The sequence below is a fragment of the Sceloporus occidentalis genome, unplaced genomic scaffold, assembly GCF_023333645.1.
Source record: "Sceloporus occidentalis isolate IW3139 unplaced genomic scaffold, rSceOcc1.0.p SCAF_58, whole genome shotgun sequence".
Lineage (NCBI taxonomy): Eukaryota > Metazoa > Chordata > Lepidosauria > Squamata > Phrynosomatidae > Sceloporus > Sceloporus occidentalis.
The window spans coordinates 1,223,871-1,245,903 of NW_028317038.1; the positions used below are offsets into that span (position 1 = coordinate 1,223,871).

Here is a 22,033-nt window from a genome sequence, read left to right on the forward strand (position 1 = left end):
GGGCACCAGCGAGCGGTGCAGGAAGACAGAAGCATCGTCCTCCCGTCGCTGGACTTCAAGGTGAGAGAGAAGGGGGGGGAGAGAGAGGTTAAAAAGTGATAAGGGAGGGAGGGAGTTAAAAAGTGATGAGGGAGGGAGGGAGTTAAAAAGTGATGAGGCAGGGAGTTAAAAAGTGATGAGGGAGGGAGGGGGTTAAAAAGTGATGAGGGAGAGGGTTAAAAAGTGATGAGGGAGGGAGTTAAAAAGTGATGAGGGAGGGAGGGAGTTAAAAAGTGATAAGGGATGGAGGGGGTTAAAAAGTGATAAGGGAGAGGGGGTAGATATAAGTAAAGAGTGTGCATTAATGTGTGGATGCATTGAGTGAATGCGGGAGAGCATGAGTTAATGTGTGGATGAGTTGTCTGAATTAAAGTGTAAATTAGTGAGTGACTGTAAAAGTGTTTGTGTATCATAGACAGGCCCGGACTGGCCATCGGGCACACCGGGCATTTGCCCGGTGGGCCGGACCACGGCAAGGCCGCATTGACTTAGGGGCTGATGGAGCTGCAGCTCCAGGCCCCTACCCTACCTACGGCCGCATTAACCGCCGCAAAAACCCGATGTTTTAATTTAAACCCTGTGCGGCCGCAGACCCCTAAGGCCGGCCATGGTGGGGGCTTCCCGGCCCCTTAGAGCAGGGCCGGCCTTTGGGGTGTGCGACCGCACAGGGCGCCACACTCCAGGGGGCGGCGGCGGGGGGCGGTCCGCACCGGGTGCCGCTCATCAGGGGGTGCCAACTTGCGGCACCCGGCACCCCTCCAGAGACGGACAGTAATGTCCGCCGCTGGAGGAGCAGGCTCGCAAGGGAGCGGTATCGGAGGTCTTTAACAGACCTCCGGTTCCCTTGAGTGATTTTAAGCCGGGTTCAACCCGGCTTAAAATCACTCAAGGGAGCCGGAGGTCTGCTAAAGACCTCCGATACCGCTCCCTTGTGATTCGCGCGGCAACAGCTGCTGTGCGCCGGGATTTGTTGTCAGATCCCGGTGCACAACACTGAAGCCACGCCCACCGCTGTTCGTGCCCTCTGACCCGGAAGAAGACAGAGAAGACAGAAGAACTGAAGAAGAGGAGGAAAAGGAGCTGTAAGGAGAAAAAAAGGAAAGGTAGGAAAACATTCAGTGAGAGTAGATTGGTATATGTGTGGCTTAGTATATATGTGTGGATTGGTATATATGTGTGGATTGGTGTATGTGTGTATTGGTATATATGTGTGGATTGGTATATATGTGTGTGGATTGGTATATGTGTGGATTGGTATGTGTGTGGATTAGTATATATGTGTGGATTGGTGTATATGTGTGGATTGGTGTATATGTGTGTGGATTGGTATATATATGTGTGGATTGGTATATATATGTGTGGATTGGTATATATGTGTGTGGATTGGTATATGTGTGGATTGGTATATATGTGTGGATTAGTGTATATGTGTGGATTGGTGTATATGTGTGGATTGGTGTATATGTGTGGATTGGTGTATATATATATGTGTGGATTGGTGTATATATATGTGTGGATTGGTATATATATATATATATGTGTGGATTGGTATATATATATATATATATGTGTGGATTGGTATATATATATATATGTGTGGATTGGTATATACGTGTGGATTGGTATATACGTGTGGATTGGTGTATACGTGTGGATTGGTGTATACGTGTGGATTGGTGTATACGTGTGGATTGGTATATGTGTGGATTGGTATGTGTGTGGATTGGTATGTGTGTGGATTAGTGTATATGTGTGGATTGGTGTATATGTGTGGATTGGTGTATATGTGTGGATTGGTGTATATGTGTGGATTGGTGTATGTATATGTGTGGATTGGTGTATGTATATGTGTGGATTGGTGTATGTATATGTGTGGATTGGTGTATGTATATGTGTGGATTGGTGTATGTATATGTGTGGATTGGTGTATATATATGTGTGGATTGGTATATATATATATATGTGTGGATTGGTGTATACGTGTGGATTGGTGTATACGTGTGGATTGGTAGGTGTGTGGATTGGTAGGTGTGTGGATTGGTAAGTGTGTGAGAGTGATGGGTGTTATGCTGTACCATTTCCAATGTCTTTTTCATGATCTAATTATGCTCTAAAAGTACATCATAACTCCCATCACTCTATACTGTTCCATACAGTGGCAGAGCTGGGAGGCAGAGGCCTTGCACCCCCACCGCAGGACTCCTGAAAGGTAAGTGAACTTCAAAGAGGGAGAGGGTAGATAGTTAGGAGGGGGTAGTTGCGGCGGGCTTAAGGGGCTCTGCGTTAATGCGGCCATAGAGGACCAGTCAGTCCGGTCCTGACTGGGCTTATTTTAAGGTGGGGGCCTGGAGCTGCAGCTCCATCAGCCCCTAAGTCAATCCTCCCCTGCCACAGGTGCGGTCGCAGTTGCTGCTTGTTCCGGCAACAAGGTAAGTAGGGTGAGGGAGGGGGGTGCAGTGAGAAGAGGCAGAGGGGGGTTAGATAGGGGGAGAGGGGATAGATAGAGGTGGTACATATTGAGAAGTGGGGAAGGGGGTTACATAGTGAAAAGGGGCAGATAAGATGAAGAGAGGAGGTAGTGTGAATGCGTATGAGAATGAATGAATAAATGTGTGGATGAATTGTGTAAATGCGTATGACAATTAATGAATTCATGTGAGGATGAATTGTGTGAATGATTTGTGAGACTGCATTAATGAATGTGTTAATGATTTGTGTGAATCATTAAATGCAAAGATGGTACATGAAGGGTGGGCTTTAATAATAAATAAATAAATAAATAAATAAATAAATATGGGCTGCTCAGGCTTAAATGCCCGGGCCTATTTTTTGTCCCAGTCCGGGCCTGATCATAGATGTATAATTGTGGAAGGGCAAAGATGGCACTAGCAGGAGGTTTGAGCCTTGGGGACCAAGATGGCACAGGCAGGGTGTATATGGGACAAAGATGGCACTGGCCGGACTGTTTGGGGACAAAGTTGACTTGTGCTGGGCTATTTGGGGACAAAGATTGCAAATTTTATGTGTGTAATCTGGGCGCTGGTCAGGTTCTATGTGGGCAGTGTTGACGCCAGGGCTGGCTTTGGGGTGTGCAACCTGTGATCTATGCCTGTAATTTAGGGGGTTTTAAATATACCTTTAATGCCGTGTTTTTATGTGAAGTCCAATTGATCTTTACCTGCAAAGCTGGGTTTTTGTGTTATTCTGTAGATCCATATCTGCTATGCTATGTTTCCATACATTATTTATGTGTACCTGCAAATACAGGGTTAATATGTCTTATTCAGTTGATCTATACCTGCGATGCTACGTTTCATATATTATTATTGAATACCTGCAAATACAGGACTTGTATGTCTGATTCTGTTTATTTGATATATACCTTCAGTGCTGAGATCACAAGTGAATTTCAATTGATCTGGGTTTGTGTGTTATCGGCAGCAGGGACTAATATATATATATATATATATATATATATATATATATATATATATATATATATATATATATATATATATATATATATATATATATATATATATATATATAGGCAGCAGGGGCTAGTAAATGGGTTTTAGATATTTGGACAGGGGCGCAATTTCAGTGCTTGCCATAGGCGCTATTTTCAGTAGATACGCCTCTGAGGACACTGTATCTAATCTCCATTTATATTTCTATGGTTTTGCCGCCTCTGTAAGTGAACGGAATGAAGCACACCAGCCTTATATAGGAAAATATTTTATTTACACATAAATAATCTAAACATACAGGTCAATAAAATAATTTTGTGATAATTACCATATGCTCGCACCCATGTTTTTCAGTGTTTTCATCTGATCATGGTTAACAAAAGATACAGCACACCATTCAATAATGGACAGGCACTGAGTGACGTCTCCCCATACCTGTTAGTTAATCTTTTAGCTGATACTCATGAAATTCCGTAGACTTGTGGGAGGGAGCTGCCCCTCTGGGGTAAGTGGTTTTCCTAAATAACTGTTTTAATACGGCTGGTTTGTTAGGTGCTCACCGAACTTGGAATGTATCGGAACGATGAGGGACCATTTTCTCTTTTAAACCTTAGGTAAGTGGCTGATCTAACATATACATCAATACATAATGGCCACGGGAATGCAGGTTTACCTTCTCAGGGTGACTAATGTACAGTGAGCATTTCTAAAGCTGTGTTTTAAGTGACGCTGTGACATTCATGTAAGTCTACGGTTAAGGCACTTACGTTAACCTGCTATACATTACAGCTATCTGATTTCAGTTTATATCAACATAGCTTTACAGAGCTAAAAGATATGGATACATAGTAATCCTCTTGGGAGGATCCTTGCGCCCTGAGAAATCCATGTATGAAAAATGTCATTATCCCCACATCAATTCTGGAGAAGATGACAGCTAATGCCTTGTGGACGTTTTGTATTTTAACTGGTGATCTGTGTAAAATGTCAAATTGGCCATGCTTCGTGTCATATTTAAGATGGACCTTAACGTAGCGTTATTGTCATATCTGAAATAAAGCCATAACTCAATCCAACACTGGAAAGCATCTATAATTCCAGTAATCATTAGTATTTGTAAATGTTCTGGGTTTTGTGTCCCACATTAACGTTGTTCTGCTCTCACATCAGCTGTGCCTTGAGTAAATGTATAGTTAGCGCAGCACTGTACGCTATGGCTGTTTTAGCTCGCACTCTGTGTGCATTGTCCAGTAATGTAACGCATTTACAGAAAGAGATTCAATAGAAACCCTATAATAGGAACACAAAAAGGAAACAACCATCATGTATTTGCCATCTTCCTAGTTACACAAAACATACTGTTGGAATAATCAACAAAATAGTTTTTGGAGAAATACTTTTCATAAAATAAACATTTCTAGTTACACAAAACTGACTAATTTCCAAGCATCCTAAAAGTTGTAAGGAAACACCCTGCTTTCTTGTTTTGTTTTTTTTTTATTCTTTTTCTTTTTTTCATTCTTTGCATTTGAATGTATATTGGGATAATCATTGTATTGTAATATGTATGATGATATGTGTTATGTGCAATTATTGTTAATCGAATGCATATCTTTTTCCTGTAATAAAATAAATATTTAAAATAAAAAAAAAAATTAAAAAAAAGAAACCCTATAATAGGAACACAAAAAGGAAACAACCATCATGTATTTGCCATCTTCCTAGTTACACAAAACATCCTTTCGGAATAATCAACAAAATAGTTTTTGGAGAAATACTTTTCATAAAATAAACATTTCTAGAAGTGTGGTGGATCCTATAATTAGATGTGTTGTCTATATTTCTAATAAAATATATGGTTACTATTGCCTCCTTCATATGCTGTTATGAGTTCTCAAAGTTCATACAATTTATAATATTTTGCCTGGTTTTATTAATGATGATAATCATTAACACAGAACTACGTTAATTGGGTTCATTCAAAACAATCTTAACACATCATTTCTTTGAAACGTATACAAGCTGCTGCAAAAGTATGCCATAGGTGCAAAAATATATGGGATTCTTAGATAGATAACTTTAAGGAATGCAGAAAAATAAATTTATATTGTCCGATTTTTGTTATACCCATTTTGTTAAATCCATTTTAAAACAAACTGAAGGTATTTTCAACAGGGTTATTAATATTGAAATAATGTCTCATTATGTATGGGGGTATTTAGCAACAAATGAGCAAAAAGCTTTATAGTTATAGGTGCGCCCCATAGTAACATGTAATGCTGATATGACAAACGATAACTCGGCATCTACTATGCTGCAGTATTGATAAATACTCTATTATGTAAGTTGTATGGATCCTTTGTCATATCTTTTCTTCTCGCCTAGACTTTGTAGATGTCCCGGATAGTAATTCTCACGCAGCTGTGCTGTTTGATTTTGTTTGAACTCTTCGAAAACTCACTGTTAAGGTTAGTCTGTCCCACCATCAGTGGCTGAATTATGCTTTCTGTACTCTCAGGTCTTTCTGTATCAATTTTTTGTATCTCATACAGTTGGTTTGGTTACTTTGCATTAAGTCAACCATCAAATGCAATTGAATGCGTTTGATAGCTGAGTGGTCTCTTTAAATGTTCATGCAGTCCCTGTGGCAACTGTTTGAGGGGAATCAGCCACTTAGCTATGTGTAGAGAAATAACCCAATGGGGGTGAATATTCATCCTAGGAACAGAGGGTAAAGATGGCTACTCCTAGTCATAATGCATATGGGATGGGTTTGTCATACACATATTTTCATTATTTTATTCTGGAAAAATCTTTTATTTAGTACATTGAACTGTAAAATGTACAATTTGGAAAATATCACAGGGCAGCTTTAATTGCATTAACCCATTCTTGTATTGTGAATCCTTGTATTGAGTATCCTGGTCTGTACTGGGTTTACAGAGGCATGATAACAGATCTATGCCACTAGTAAACACTTTCTCTTTTGTTGCCGGTTACAAATGGTTAAGAATAGTTGCCGTCACATAGTCCCAACCTGTCTGTTAGCTTTACACAGTTAATACACCTGACTTCTTTATCGGTCCAGGCTGTCTTGATTTCCCCAGTTATTCTCCAATTGCATGTTCACTCAGAGCCACTGAGCCTGGTATGCTCTCTCGGGCCATGGACACCGTACCTCCTCTGTGGAGATTTTAAAATTGAGTACAATTTGACCATACAGGTATGGTGAACCTGTCCAAACACGTGTCCTATACATGTAGATGTGTTGCAGGATGCTGAATCCTTTTTAACACCATCAGATGAGTCTTTCCGTGGGAGGCAGTTTTAACACATTCCACATCTCCACTCGAGCGCCATCTTTTTCTTGTCGACTAGGACTGTAGGTCCCCTGTGTAGCTCTCTTTTTCCGCATAGTCACCATTATAGCGGTGATGACGGCCAGCAGAATAAACAGCATCCCTGTTCCTATAGCTGACCCAACCAGTGTGGGTGATTTTCTTTCACGGGACAAACGTGGTTTCTGTATAAAATGGAGCAGTGGATGTTAAGTATGAGAAATAAGGGCATCTAGAAGGAAATATTAAGGCTGGGGAGCAAAACTAGCACCAAGGACAGTAGAACTGGAGGACTCCCTCTCTCTAGTAAGTATAACTTTTGTCCCATGTCACTAGAAGGAAACGATTGGTTAAACACAGTTGCTTTGGTGATGGTGCTTTTTCCAGTGACTTTGATGAATGACATAAATGAACTGGACTGCCCACAAATAATTTCTTAAATCAATATTTACTCCATAAATATTTTCGTAGGGGCGTGTTATTGTTTATCTGTAACGTTAAAGCAAAGCATTCACAAATCACTATTAACATAACACAAAACGTGGATTCACAATCATATCTGTATAAGTGTCACAAATAAATATGCATGTACCCAGTGTAAAGACAGAAAAAAACGGACGCGTTCTTATACAGACCCAAGAAGACGACCATACTAAATGCAACTTGAATTATTTGAGTTTGTTCATTTGCTGTTGCTTTTGGCATATGTTTATTAATATGGCATTTGGGGACAGAGCCGCTGCCTTTCTTTTGCAATGCGCTATATACACATAGTACATTTGTACAAATTGTATATAATCTATCAGTGCTTTACCTGTTCAATGTCAAAAGGGTGTAAAACCAGCTTTTGACAATAAAATGGCAGAAAACAGTGTTTTCACTATTGCTGTTGATAAACGAAGACCCATAGCAATGCCGGATGCCGTTTACAGGCAAACATCCACTTCTGTGGCTTAGTGGACTATCCCTGTCTATCCCCGTCATCAGTAACATAAATCCAGTGTAACCGCATCTTACTAGGAAGGGAGAAATGTCTGTGTATATATATATATATATATATATATATATATATATATATATATATATATATATATATATTGACAGTGGTAATGCAATGTGTTAGCCAGAGCCGGCTACCCACGCTTTAAAAGGCACTAATTCAATGGTGAATGACTGGCGGATATTTAAGGCAGTTTTGGTCAGAGGGCTGGAGAAAATCAGTGTTTTGGACAACTTCTTCATTGACCCCTTAAAAGCAGATAGGAACTGCAATGCATTACATAGATTTACCAAACAGCCTAATACCTTCTTAATCTCCAAACCCTAGTCATCTGCTACATAATGGTACTCTGTAGAATAACAGCTATTTTAACTCTAAAGCTTTTCACATCTTAGCAAATGTAACTTATTGTTTTGTTTCGCTGTGCTACATATATTCAGTATAATAGGAGAAACAGTTATCATGCAGAATAGAGTCATTATGAATTTAAGGCACAAAATCGATGAAAGCATCACACAGGATAATATGGTTGTCCTGTTTACTCCTATCCAATACAGTCCGCAGCAACCAAAGGAGAGTTTCATCTGACTTCTCCACGTGTTCGACTTTGTTCTGAGTTTGCTTGTTCTTTAAACATTAGGTTCAGATTCCTAATCAGTGAACTTCTACATGGAAAGTAGCCGGGACACAAAAGGGTGTGCTGGGTTCTCTACCTTTCCCATCCTGAACATCAAGGCTGTTTTACTGGACAGAGGGAGCATGTGGTTTAGGAAAACAGACAATTAGCTTCGATTTAATCAACTGGTTGCATGAACCGGTATATATACAAGAAAGAGGGTCCACATATCCAGTCTAATCTCAGTGCAAGAAAACGTGAGATTTATTTCACATGGCAACATCCTGACCTGTGTTTTGCAGGAGAACTTGAGAGAAGAAATTGCACTTCTGAGGAATCTTTAGAATGATGCTTCGCAGTGTAATCCTCCAATATCATTTAATTCCCTTCACAGGAAATTGGTAACCTGAGAAGAGGCAACCTGCTTAAATTATGTTACAAAGGTCCTTTTCCGGCCTTCTTGATTTTGCACTGCAGAATCAGAATTTGAGATGAATCTTCTACTTGTCCTCTTGGCTCATATCAAACGCTCCTCAGGGGGTACTTTAAGGACACTGTCCATTTCTAGACGCGCACCTGCAACCTCCTGCTGGCTTGGACTGTAGGTTCCTTCTGACTGCCGCCTCTTCCTCGCTGTCAGCACCATGAAAATGATTATTATTACAAGGAGAAGCACCCCCCCACATAGAACAGGGACAGCAACTCCAAGGAGTGGGAAGGGGAAGATAGAGACCGCAATGTCTTTCTGCAAGAAATGAATAGGAAATAGTGAGACCTACCTCCCTTAAAAAGCATCCAGTGAAATGGAACAGTTACACATTAAAGTGACTTAAATTTCAGCATTCCCTTGGAATATATATATATATATATATATATAATGAACCTTAACATAAGGAGCAAATGGTGCCAAGAACAATCGATAAATATGTCTCTTGTCACTGTCACCCTTGTCCGTAGCTTGCATATGTAATTTTAGGCAACCTACGCTCCCAAGCGCCATTTATTGATTACATCCACTATGCGACATACAAACTGGCGTCTCATAAAGCTCTGAAGTTTCATTCAGCTTGAATATCTCAAGCCATAAGCAGCTCACCCCCTCTAATAGAAAAACAGTATCCCCCGTGAAGACATGCACATGTATTGAAACGCAAAAAGAATATAAGAGTATCAGCATCTTGAAGCCTTTAGAGAAATGCTTGAGAAGCCCATATAAAACACGGCATGCAAGAGCTCAGAAACATGCACTTCTGAACCTCAGTGTTCTTTGTGGAAGAAAGCGATAGAATTTTATGTAATTTCCAAACTCAGTCCAGTCTTGTGAAGCAGAATTGAGCCACATAGGTAGAGTTTATATTGTTGGTTATGGAAGAGTCCTTTGGTAGTGTGTAGTAGAAAGCACCATCCAAAGGTGAGTTGATGCGGGTCTGACAATAGTAAGATGTGTCCTTACTCTTCAGTCTGTTACTGTTTGTTCTTTACAGCTTTTCTTGTTTCCTGAACAAGATGACCTTGTGCTGACTTTTTTCTAAGGGCTCCATGTTTTAGTGTTTAATGCTATTGCATATAAAGTATTTGGACTCATGCCATTACTTTAAACAACAATTAAAACATATACACTACCAGTGATCAGTTAGACATTGGGTCATGTTTATAAAGAGCTGTCTTAGGGCAAATATCTACATGTGAGTCAATCACCATAGCAAGCAAATGATTTTTTTTTCTCATCTATCTATCTATCTATCTATCTATCTATCTATCTATCTATCAAATGTATATATATCCAAATGATGACACACAAAGAGTACACAAAACATACACAGTGTTACATAGACCATGCAAACTTAAGAGTGTTAATAGACATGCAAAGGGCCAACAAAAGCAACAGCAAAGAAAACTCAGTATAAGGAGATGAAAAGAAAAAAAACTGCAGGCATTTACAAATACTGAGCTACACTAATATACAGGGCAATTTATGGATGACAGAGGTGATATATATGGGGAGAGGGGGCAAGCTTTAGTATTACATCTCCTCCAACGCATGGAGATCAAAGGACAACAATCCTCTGGAGCTCCAGCAAGTTCCTGGTTGCGTGAATGAAAAATACATGGTAATCTCTTGGTCTCTATTAAGTAGACAGAAGCCTAGTAACTCCAAACACAACAGGTTTGTGTACAGGGAGGCAATCTCTGAACGAATACCATGCTCTTAATTTTCTGGGGGTTTGAAATGAGATTTTCAGAGAATTTTTGCTACCTGTTCTGCCTATCTGAAGAAAGGTTGTGATGTGCAAAGCGTCAGAAATGTATTTTATTTTCTCGTGTCAATGCTCATAATATACTCAAGAATTAAATTTAAACCCCCATATATCTGCTTTTATCGTGAAATACTCTTAACTGCCCTGTTTACTATACCCATGACTTGTGTCTCTTTTCAATCTCAATCACTTCTGTATCCAGGATCTTACCTGTGCTGTACCTATTCTCCAGAATTGCATACTGTATTCTGCCAGACACTCCCATACTTATTATTTTATCTTACAATCTACCCACCTAATACCCTAAATCTGCAGCCTGGAGAGAAACCATCTGTTCTCCACACCTCTCTGTGTTATTCCCCCTCAACCTCCTAATGATTTCAAGCTTACAAAAGCAGGACCCTCTTCCAGTATGTCTTTACCTCTGTCGATGTCATTTAATATTGTTCAATTTTAACTCTGCCTTTAACTCTGCCTTATTGGAATAGAGATAAGGAAAATAATGTCCTTTTCTTCACTAAAAATGTATCTGTTCCACCATTAGAAATGACTGTCCATTTATGAAATTAATGGAAACATATATGCTAGTTGCACCTAACAAGAGTTCACAAAATGAGAAAATCTAATTAATGGGTTAATACATTCATGTATTCAGAATTTAGTGATATTTTTAAAAAATAAGCATGCAAGTTCAGTACTGAAAGAAGTAGGAGTTTGATCTGAAAGCGATACCTAAACTGTGTTAACAGTGTAAACATACACTGTGATGTCTGAATACCATGCAAATATCACCAAGAAAACATGCGTTAAACTGTGACATCACTGTGTGCAATACATTGTTTTTACTGTATGCTGTGCCACATGTGAAGTCATAAACTGAAAACAGGGCCATCGAGTTTTTTTCTCCTATTGTTATCCCTCTACACTTGCACTATAAAGGCCGTTTACATTTCAGAGCTTCTCTTATTTAATTTACAAACGCACACGATTTAAAACTTTTACCAGTGCTGAGACTGCTGCCTACCTCACAGCGCACACCACTATAATTGGAAATACAGATACACTTGAAATTGTTTACTGAATCTTGGCAGGTTCCCCCATTAAGACACGGGTTTGACTCACAGTCATTGATATTCACTTCACACCTAAGGGAGATGCAGAAACAAAAAAAATGAGAAAAACAGAGGCATATACAATATATACAGTGATTATATATATATATATTACATGGAAACATTTATAAAATATCTCATTGTGTAGGGCCAGCTTAGCCCTTACAGGAGAAACACACATAGGTTAATCCTTTATAATTCATAGTGAAGACAAAGAGTTAAAAAAAAAAAAGCCTGGTTTAGTGGATATGTCTCTATTCTGTCAAATACTGCCTAGTTCACCACTGCTTAAAACAAGGAGGGTTTCCTTTATATACCTATTTACTTTTCATTATGCAGGGTCAGGCAAGCCCTTCATAATGCACAGTGAAGCACACTGGGCTTGGACCGTCACAATCTCGAGTGATATCAGGGACCTGAAATGTTGAAATCTCTAGCAAACTCTATCACTACATTGTCAAAGAGATTTAATATTGGGGAGCCTACAGTGTAGCTCAACCAGTCCTGCTTTAACGACGACACTTACCTCCTTCCTTTAAAGCCTGGTCTACAAGTACAATTAGCTCCCCAAACACCACTGTTACATATGCCCTCATTCAGACACGTGACATTTTTATTGCACTGCTTGGGAGGGTAAGGCCATCTGTGAAAAAAAATCTAATTATAATGTCTGCAAGTTACATCATGGCCATAGAAAGGCAAATGTCACAAATACACTGAATTACATTAACACTGAGCACATTTGCAAACTGCAGTCTTACAGAAAAACGAGGAATAAGGAGTATTAAGAACGCATTCACAAACTAGTTACTCAAAAACAACCGCTGTTAGACTGTAGGATCAATCAGTTAGTGAAAGGAGTGCTGGGTTTGTGCCTTTTCTCTTTAGAAGCAGGGAACTAGAGAATCCATTGTTCCTGCAAGATACAAGTTCACAACTGTGTATATAAAATGCAACGGTGAAAAAGTACATTGATTTTAGAGAGGGTTGAGTCATACAGCGGTCAGGAATTACAATGTATTGAAGTGAGGACCTTCTTTATGACTATACAGTTGTTATTGTTTATGGGAGTTGTTGAATAACTACTCTGGCCATCCAAGATCACACACATCATGGTTCAAACTGTAAAGCTAGTAAAAGTTGCACTTACTGACAGTGAGGCCCAGCATAGTTGGATGTGCATTTGCAGGTATAGTTGTTAACACCATCCAAACAAGAACCCCCATTCTGACACTGGTGGTGTTCACAGTCATCCACATCAGATTCACATTTTCTGCCTGTATATCCCAAGAAACACTTGCACTGATAATTAGCCACCAGGTCTTCACACGTGCCGTGGATACAGGGGTTGGATTTGCAGTCATCAATGTTGACTTCACACTGCAGCCCTTCCCAGCCCATCGGGCAGACACAGCTGAAGGCATTAAAGATATCCTGACACCGTCCATTGTGTTGACAGGGGTTTTCACTGCATACATCAGCTCCTCTGCACCCCAGGACAAGTGCACCAGAACTTCTCTTAATAAATTGTTGTGGAAAGGAGTGGCTTGCAAATGGCAGGTAAATGCCTCCAATGTTTACCTTTCCAAGACACCCAGTGTAATTTTCAGCCAATACAACTGATGCGTTCTCCTTCAGAAAAGACAAGCTGCCAGCACTGCCCTGGAGAGTCATGTTGATGGCATTATCAAGCTGTATCACCCACTGAGAATGCACCTCTGAAGGATCTTTCATTGTTATTACAACTCTGTGCCAAAGGGCATCAGAGACGTCTATCTTTCCATCAAACTGGACGCCTTCAATGCTGTTTCCACTCTGCAGGGTAACAAGTAGACGACCGTCTTTGATTTTGATGACTATGGAGTCCACACTTTTTGATGCTTGCAACAAGACAGCATTTCTGTCTCTGGTTCGAAAATCCAAGGACACGGATGTAAACTGCTGTTCTGTTGAGATGTTTGTAGAGAATACCACCGCATCTTCTACAAATGTTGCATTAGAAAGACCTGGAAATACAACAATAGAATTATAATAGATTATCTTGAGATACATTCTCTCTCTATCTAAAGGGACTATGAAAGTCTCTTTGCAACAGGACTAGAGCAACATCGTGAAAGTCTCATCTTAACGTAATCATTTTTAAGTAAATACTAACAAGAAGCATGTCTCATTGTATAAGAATGTAAGGTTTTCTGTGGCCAGGGAAGCAAAAAAAGATAAGGATTATGGAAAAGCTGCGTAAATGAAAAGAGGTGTTAACTAAGGTCCCTGATCTCCTACACTAATCCTCAAAGAAAGAAAACCACAGTAATATAAGCTGGTCTACAGTCAGTAATAATGAAATCTCCATACACACGTATCCTCCTGATACATCCAGGCAGGTGGACTCTGAAGGGCAAGGACTTCGTTGACACCACACAGGCTCCTCGCAGGTTCTCCCAGTAAAGTTGGCTGGACAGCTACAGTTGAAGTCATTCCATGTAACCGTGCAAACACCTTCATTTCTGCAGGGGCTAGGCTGTGTTAACAGAACTCACATTACCATTCCCTTATTGTCCTTATAACGCCATAATATATATTCCATGTATATGGTGTAGTGCACATTCCATATTGAAACAAAACAGATATGATATATGTACCTGTTTATAAATCATGCCATCACAAAACAATATGCACCATCTAAGAAATCAATATGAATTATTGTATTGGTATACAAAAGGTTGCTGTTCATTTTTTTTGTCACATTCCAAAATACCTTGCTAAACTGGATATACCGTATTATGCATTCAAAAGAGTCCTTATAAATCAGAATTAATTAATAAGCTTTATATCTGGGAAGGATCTCCGCCTTATCATATCACACATCACTACATTTCTATTGTGGATGAAAATATGGGCAGGAAAGCGTGGGGAAGTAAATAGGTTATCAACCTTGTTGTGGACATGGATTGCATCGTCCATTATTAGTGATTCACCTCACAGACGCAACATCTGTATCTCCCTTTGGATAAACCACTCCCCTAACTGTGGCATATATTACAATATCAATTAGTTCTATTGTTTATACTTCTATTGTTTAAGAAGTGCATTACCTCTACCACCAGGTAGCACTATAGAGTGAGTGATGTGTACATCTATTGTTTATCTAAGACCATAGATAATGGCTACCTACATGAAAAGCCATGTGGGCTATACCAAGAACAATGGGATATCAGGAACTCCAGGAAGAAGGGGGAGGAGCAGAGGAGACTGGAAGGACAGGAAGGAAGCAGCATGGCAGAAGCTAAGGGAGCTGTAAAAGTTTGCCAGAGAAAAGTATGAAATAGAAAGCTGCTCTTCCATCTTGGGCTAGTTAAGTGCCAAGAAGCTAGGACTAGTTACGTGCCTAGTATTGTAACTAAGAATTAGGAAACAACTACTGAAAGAATCCTTTAAAGTCTTCTATATGATCCTGGTATCTAGAGCCATTTTGGAAACTGAACACCAAAGGAGTCATTTGATATGCTGATACTCTCTGAAGTTAAGTACATATGTTATTACAATGTTATTAGAATATAATTGTTGACTGTCTGTAACTTTGTTATGGTAACCTTTTTCGATATATTGTTTTTACCGCTAGAGGTATTAATAAAGTATATCATTATACATCATAACATCTGTTGGTATTCGTCTTTACATAATTTAACTGTATTCCTGAATCAAATTTATTGTTGTATTGTTAGATGTGTTTTGTCTAAATTGTGTATTTAAATATTAGCATAATTTTGCATAAAACAGGCCACGACCACAACAATTGGCGTAGTCGGCAGGATACAGTAAAGACTATTAATGAGAATACCGTGTATTTACTGTGCATTTATCGCATAAAGTTACAGATTTGTATGTTTACGCTCTAGTGCTCTAAAGCCATGTGTTTGTGTGTTTAAACTCTAGTGCATAACCCCTATATTACAGTAGAGAGTCTAGTGCATAGAACTCGCTTGTAATAGTGTGTAAAGATGTTCAGAACACTCAAACAGAAAGCAGCTGTAGCAGGGCAAGAACGATCCAAATATGGAACAATTCCTGTATGGGCAGAATTTGGTAGTTGGAAAGCCATTGCTGAGGAACTCATAAAATATGCAGCTCCAGTCTATCCTGATGCTGGTACTGAACTTGGTGTGCAGGCATTACGTTTAGACCTAGGAGTTTACTCCAAGAAAGAGCGGAAAGCCGCTGCCACCACAGGCTGGATAGTTGTGCAGGCCCTTAGCCGTGAGGTGCAGAGAAATGAAGCATTGAAGACAGAGTTGCAGGAAGTCAAAGATTCTTTAGTTATGACCAAAGAATGTATGCTTAGTAATGCGTGCCATTTGGCTGCTCTAGAAGAGAAATGTACTAACTTAATGGTAAGAAAGATCAAGCACAGGAGGTTGCAGAGATGTAGAAAACTAGAGCCTGTAAGTAAGGTGCAAGCAATGGTGGCAGATCCCACATGGGATCCTGCAGAGACTCTCCGGTCATCCGATGATGCTTATGTGTCCTTTTCTGAAGATGATAATGAACTGGACCGACGACAGGCCTGTCCTATCATTATACAACAGCAGAAAAGGAGAAATGGTGCACGTGATGAGATGAAGGAAGTGGTAAAGAGTTACACACATATGGAGCTCATTGAGCTGGCTAAGACACATAAACAGCAAGTGGGTGAAAATGTGGGCGAGTGGTTACTACGCATGTGGGATGGAGGAGCTGACAGTGTGCTGTTGAGTGCAAGGGAAGCCATAAGTATGGGGCAGCTGACACTGAATCTGCAGCTCATGCAGGCATTACGGAGGGTGAGAGAGATTAGGGGGAACTTTTCATTGGTAGACATGGTTCGCCATGCTTTATTACAATTTTATCCATCACACTCAGATATTGAGCCATCGACCCCATGGGTAACAATTAAAGACGCCATAAATCATGTAAGGATTATGGGTTGTGTTGCAGGATTGAACAAGGGTAATTGGGAAGGCCCTGATATGGAGGATTTTACAGCTAGCATGCGGTCAAAGCTTCTAAAGACTGCACCGCCATATCTAAAAGTTCCCCTGCTATCTCTGCTCTATGGAATGGGAAACAATAGAAAAATACACCATGTAACCACCCTATTGGCTGAGATAGAAGAGTTAAACATGGAAACCAAGGACACTAAGAGGGTTTATAAATCAGAAAAGGCTAGAGTGCAATTTTCAGCACAAAAGTCGGATGGGAATCCGAGTAGGATGACTAGAAGGCAAATGTGGCATGACTTGTTACAGAATGGTGTACCCAGAGAAGAGATAAATGGTATTTCTACTGCAGAGATGTTTAAAAAGTGGAAATCGGTAGTGAGAAGGCTTAGGCAGGTACAGAAAGTTGCTTACAACCCTCGTAGTATTAGTGGGTCACTGAGAAAGACTTCTCCACATTTAAACATACATACCAATGTATATTTAGAAGAGCCACCCCTACCTAATGATAAAGATGGCAGGACGATTAACAGGGCCATGACCTCCCCATTATTACAAGATGGTGTGCTCCCAGTGGTAAATGTGGCAACAGTATCAACTAGAGATCGGTGCCAACAGGTTGCTGGGGGGAGGGATAAGGCAAGGAAACAGAATGGGGTATGGATAAGGGGGGCAGAAACTAAAGAGGTGTTGCAGGACAGCCCTTTGACAATTGAAGTGCCTGCAGGTGTTTTAACTCTTTCCAAATTTGCAAGTCAGAAGTCAGGGGTTAATCATATGAAACGGGACAGTACGGAAACTATTAGTGAGTGGTGTTTGTTTTCGTGCGTCCCTAGTAAAAACCACTTAAGGGAACATGTAAAACCTGTAAATGTTTCTTCCTCAGCCATGCCGGTTTGCCATGTGCAGAACCGACAGCCTGGAGGACAGAAAAGAGGTAGATATTCGACCAGCTGACAGCTCTATTAACACGTTTGTCTTGCCTGTTTTAAAAGTCGGATGACTCTGGGTTGACTGCTGACGATCTGGATGTGGATGCAGCAGCACCATTAGTGAGTGCTGCGGTTCAGAGTAAGTCAATGCAGATGAATGTATATGTAAACAGGCAGACACGTGGCAGGCTGGGATTGAATAAGCGAATGCTCTCTTTAATTCTCATTGCACCAGTGGTGAACAAACAAGTTGGCTCTGCCTGGAAGAAGAAATTGTATACATACAGGTAGTGCATCAAGACACAGTGGACTGAGTATATTTGAGCATAATGCAAGAACAATTAACAGTGGCAGATTATAAAGATACAAAGAAGAAACATCGAGCAAGGTTGCCAGTCACAGAGTACATTGTAATTCCGTACTCCTGCAGCTGCAAACCTGTTAAAAAATGGCTCACAGAACATGTGAATTTACTCAGAGAAAGAGAATGAGTAGTTGATTCCTCATGAAGAGGGTGGCCGCACAAAGTAGCCCTAAAGAAAAAAAAGATGGGCAGATTAGGCAGTTCAGCTGTGGAGACTGAAGACCTAGAGGTGGATTGAATTGCCAGAAGAGTTGTGGCTTGTTGTGGATCCAGCAAGAAGAGACTGTTAAAAGAATTCAAGGAAGAACCAAAAGAGATGAACGTTTGCATATATGGACTTTTGTATTATCCAATTACCACTAAGCATATAGTGGTCCCTTGCCTACCACCTAAAGCTACTAGGATGGTAGAGTGGTGCAAAGAGTTTTTAGGAGAGCTCATTCGAGTACTGTCCCCAGTAGTGATAGAGAGTGGGAAAGGGTTTGCAACCGTTATTCTTTAGTAAAGTACTGACTACAAAATAGGATGTCAGAGTATGAAACATGAGGGGTTGATGTAAAGAAATGAAACATTGATGTTTGCTTTGTGGAAGAGGGTTGTATTGTTTTCAGAACCCCGGGAACTGAATTGGATTAGAAATCCATTTGGATATCCAAATCAGCCCTGGTAGTATAAGGATGACCGAGGGATAATGCTGTTCTAGGAAGATGGAGGACTAGGCTTTAGTCAGGAAGGCAGCAAATGTACTGTTGTGCATGATTTGTAGTGCAATGATAAGTGTGATGCTTCACCGTGTCTTATTTTCTCTCTAGCAGATTGGTGTCCTTTTTAAGAGATCCTGGCTTTCTATTGAGGATAAGACACTTCACGCAGCAGGGAGCATGGAGTTCCACTTCCAGGGATTTTATTGGAATTGCTGTCTTGACAGGATCAAGATCGATCAAGATCAAAAGGAGTGTCACACGAGGGAAAGATTCAGTTGGGCAATCTTTTGGGAATAACATTTAGGGTTATTATAACTGTTATGTTTTTTATATGTTGTACAAGATATCTGTGAAATGAGTGCCATGGTGGGGGGATTATTTTCTGGAGAGATACATTTATGTATTATTGCTATATGATGTGAATCAAGAGGTGGAATGTTGTGGACATGGATTGCATCGTCCATTATTAGTGATTCACCTCACAGACGCAACATCTGTATCTCCCTTTGGATAAACCACTCCCCTAACTGTGGCATATATTACAATATCAATTAGTTCTATTGTTTATACTTCTATTGTTTAAGAAGTGCATTACCTCTACCACCAGGTAGCACTATAGAGTGAGTGATGTGTACATCTATTGTTTATCTAAGACCATAGATAATGGCTACCTACATGAAAAGCCATGTGGGCTATACCAAGAACAATGGGATATCAGGAACTCCAGGAAGAAGGGGGAGGAGCAGAGGAGACTGGAAGGACAGGAAGGAAGCAGCATGGCAGAAGCTAAGGGAGCTGTAAAAGTTTGCCAGAGAAAAGTATGAAATAGAAAGCTGCTCTTCCATCTTGGGCTAGTTAAGTGCCAAGAAGCTAGGACTAGTTACGTGCCTAGTATTGTAACTAAGAATTAGGAAACAACTACTGAAAGAATCCTTTAAAGTCTTCTATATGATCCTGGTATCTAGAGCCATTTTGGAAACTGAACACCAAAGGAGTCATTTGATATGCTGATACTCTCTGAAGTTAAGTACATATGTTATTACAATGTTATTAGAATATAATTGTTGACTGTCTGTAACTTTGTTATGGTAACCTTTTTCGATATATTGTTTTTACCGCTAGAGGTATTAATAAAGTATATCATTATACATCATAACATCTGTTGGTATTCGTCTTTACATAATTTAACTGTATTCCTGAATCAAATTTATTGTTGTATTGTTAGATGTGTTTTGTCTAAATTGTGTATTTAAATATTAGCATAATTTTGCATAAAACAGGCCACGACCACAACAAACCTCCTTGTGCATTTGTGGCAGAATCCAATTATCTGTTATATGCTAAGAAAACATCATTTGTTTCCAGCTTCTTAATTCAGCAAAATGTACTTTCTAATGGTTTTAATCTGCCTTTTGGCCACAGTGCCTTTTGGTTAATAGAGCAGTAATCTCATGATTGCCATTTGCTGCTTAGAAAGGGGCATTTGTTTAGCCAAAAAAGACAATTAGAATAAATCCTAGCTAAAAACATAATAAACAATAGAAGATTTTATATATATATATATATATATATATATATATATATATATATATATATACCAAAGCATTCAAATGATAGGGGATCTGACAACTTTCCAAAATTTAGCATTTGGTGTTTAGCATGGTAAATAAACATATCTTAAAAAAAAAACTGCATAAAAAGAAACTTGTTTTAGGGGATTACGTAGCACGGTTGAAATTACCTGAATTTGTGACCTATTGACAAGGCATTAAAAAAATAATGTAGTTTATAAATATAATTTAAATTATAAATATTTTTCCTGCTGTTTACATTTTTGGATATACAGCTGGAGGGACATCAGGGAAGGAAAAAGGACAGAGGGGGGTATGGTCTTCCTTCCAAAGGAAGCTCTTTGCTGCCAGCGATTGGCTGCATTAGGCAGTCAAAACCAGTGGGAAATGAGGAAGGCGAAGGGGTGGTAGGCTACAGCTCTGGAGCTGCTGTTGCTTTTTTTTTAAAGTTAAGTGCATTTTTTAATTTTTGTTTCTTACTGGTAAAGAATGCATATAAAAGTGCCAACAAACTTCTTAATTGGAGTGTCCCTTTAAAAGGCAAATTTGTGCAATAGGAACTCACTTTATGTGTTTACCACTAGGAGCAACCATCTTAAACATCTCAGTGATCAGGAAAGGGATATTAACAGGGTAAGACTTAACTGGTATGGCATTTTGCCAACTTTTCACAAAGTACCGTATTTGCTCGATTATAAGACGAGGTTTTTTCCAGAGCAAATGCTCTGAAAAATACCCCTCGTCTTATAATCAGGGTCGTCTTATAATCAGACCTCAAATAGGTCTGATTATGAGACTAAGATTCAGATCCCCCGCAGCGATGCAGAGGACCTGGATCCTCCTGTGTTAATCCCCCCCCCCCCCCCCAATTTACCGGTGCTTCTGAGTCCCCGGTGCTTAGTCCGGGCTGCGTGTAGAGCTCTACGCGATACAATCGCGTAGAGCTCTACACGCTTCCCGGACTAAGCACTGGGGACCCAGATGCAGGGGACCTGGATCCTCCTGTGTTAACCCCCGACCCAACTTACCGGTGCATCTGAGTCCCCGGTGCTTAGTCCGGGCTGCGTGTAGAGCTCTACGCGATTGTATCGTGTAGAGCTCTACGCTCTACACGATACAATCGCGTAGAGCTCTAAACGCTGCCCGGACTAAGCACCGGGGACTCAGAAGCACCGGTAAGTTGGAGGGGGGGGGGCATAACACAGGAGGATGCAGGGGACCTGCATCCTCCTGTGTTATGCCCCCTCCAACGTACCGGTGCTTCTGAGTCCCCGGTGCTTAGAGCTCTACGCGATTCGCGTGGAGCTCTACATGCTGCCCGGACTAAGCACCTGGGGCTCAGATGCAGGGGACCTGGACCCTCCTGTGTTATGCGCCCCCCCAACTCAGAAGCACCGGTAAGTTTGGAGGAGGGAGGGGGAGTGTTAAATGTGGGTTTGAGGCATTTCTGGAGGCAGAGTGCTCTGTGAAATGCCTTTTAACCCCTTTAATGCCACTCTGCCTCCTGAAATGCCTTAAACCTCCCTATATGCCACTCTTCCCCATAATATGCCTTTTAACCCTCTAAGTGCCAGAGTGGCATATAGGGTTAAAAGGCATATCATGGGGCACAGTGGCATATAGGGTTAAAAGGCATATTATGGGGCACTGTGGCAT

At 40.3% G+C, this 22,033-nt stretch overlaps 1 protein-coding gene across 1 annotated transcript in view; it reads right to left on the reverse strand.

Annotated features, from left to right (window-relative positions):
* Window positions 1-8,980: 8,980 nt before the first annotated feature.
* The window catches only part of LOC149287607 (protein crumbs homolog 2-like), a 40,116-nt gene continuing 27,063 nt past the window's right edge, over window positions 8,981-22,033 (reverse strand). The window contains exons 9-13 of the mRNA XM_089492647.1: window positions 14,186-14,351; window positions 12,984-13,839; window positions 12,360-12,476; window positions 11,742-11,866; window positions 8,981-9,204 (exon numbers count right to left, since the gene is read on the reverse strand). Of these exons, the coding sequence (XP_089348773.1) occupies window positions 8,981-9,204; window positions 11,742-11,866; window positions 12,360-12,476; window positions 12,984-13,839; window positions 14,186-14,351 (1,488 nt within the window). The remainder of the gene's footprint in view (window positions 9,205-11,741; window positions 11,867-12,359; window positions 12,477-12,983; window positions 13,840-14,185; window positions 14,352-22,033) is intronic.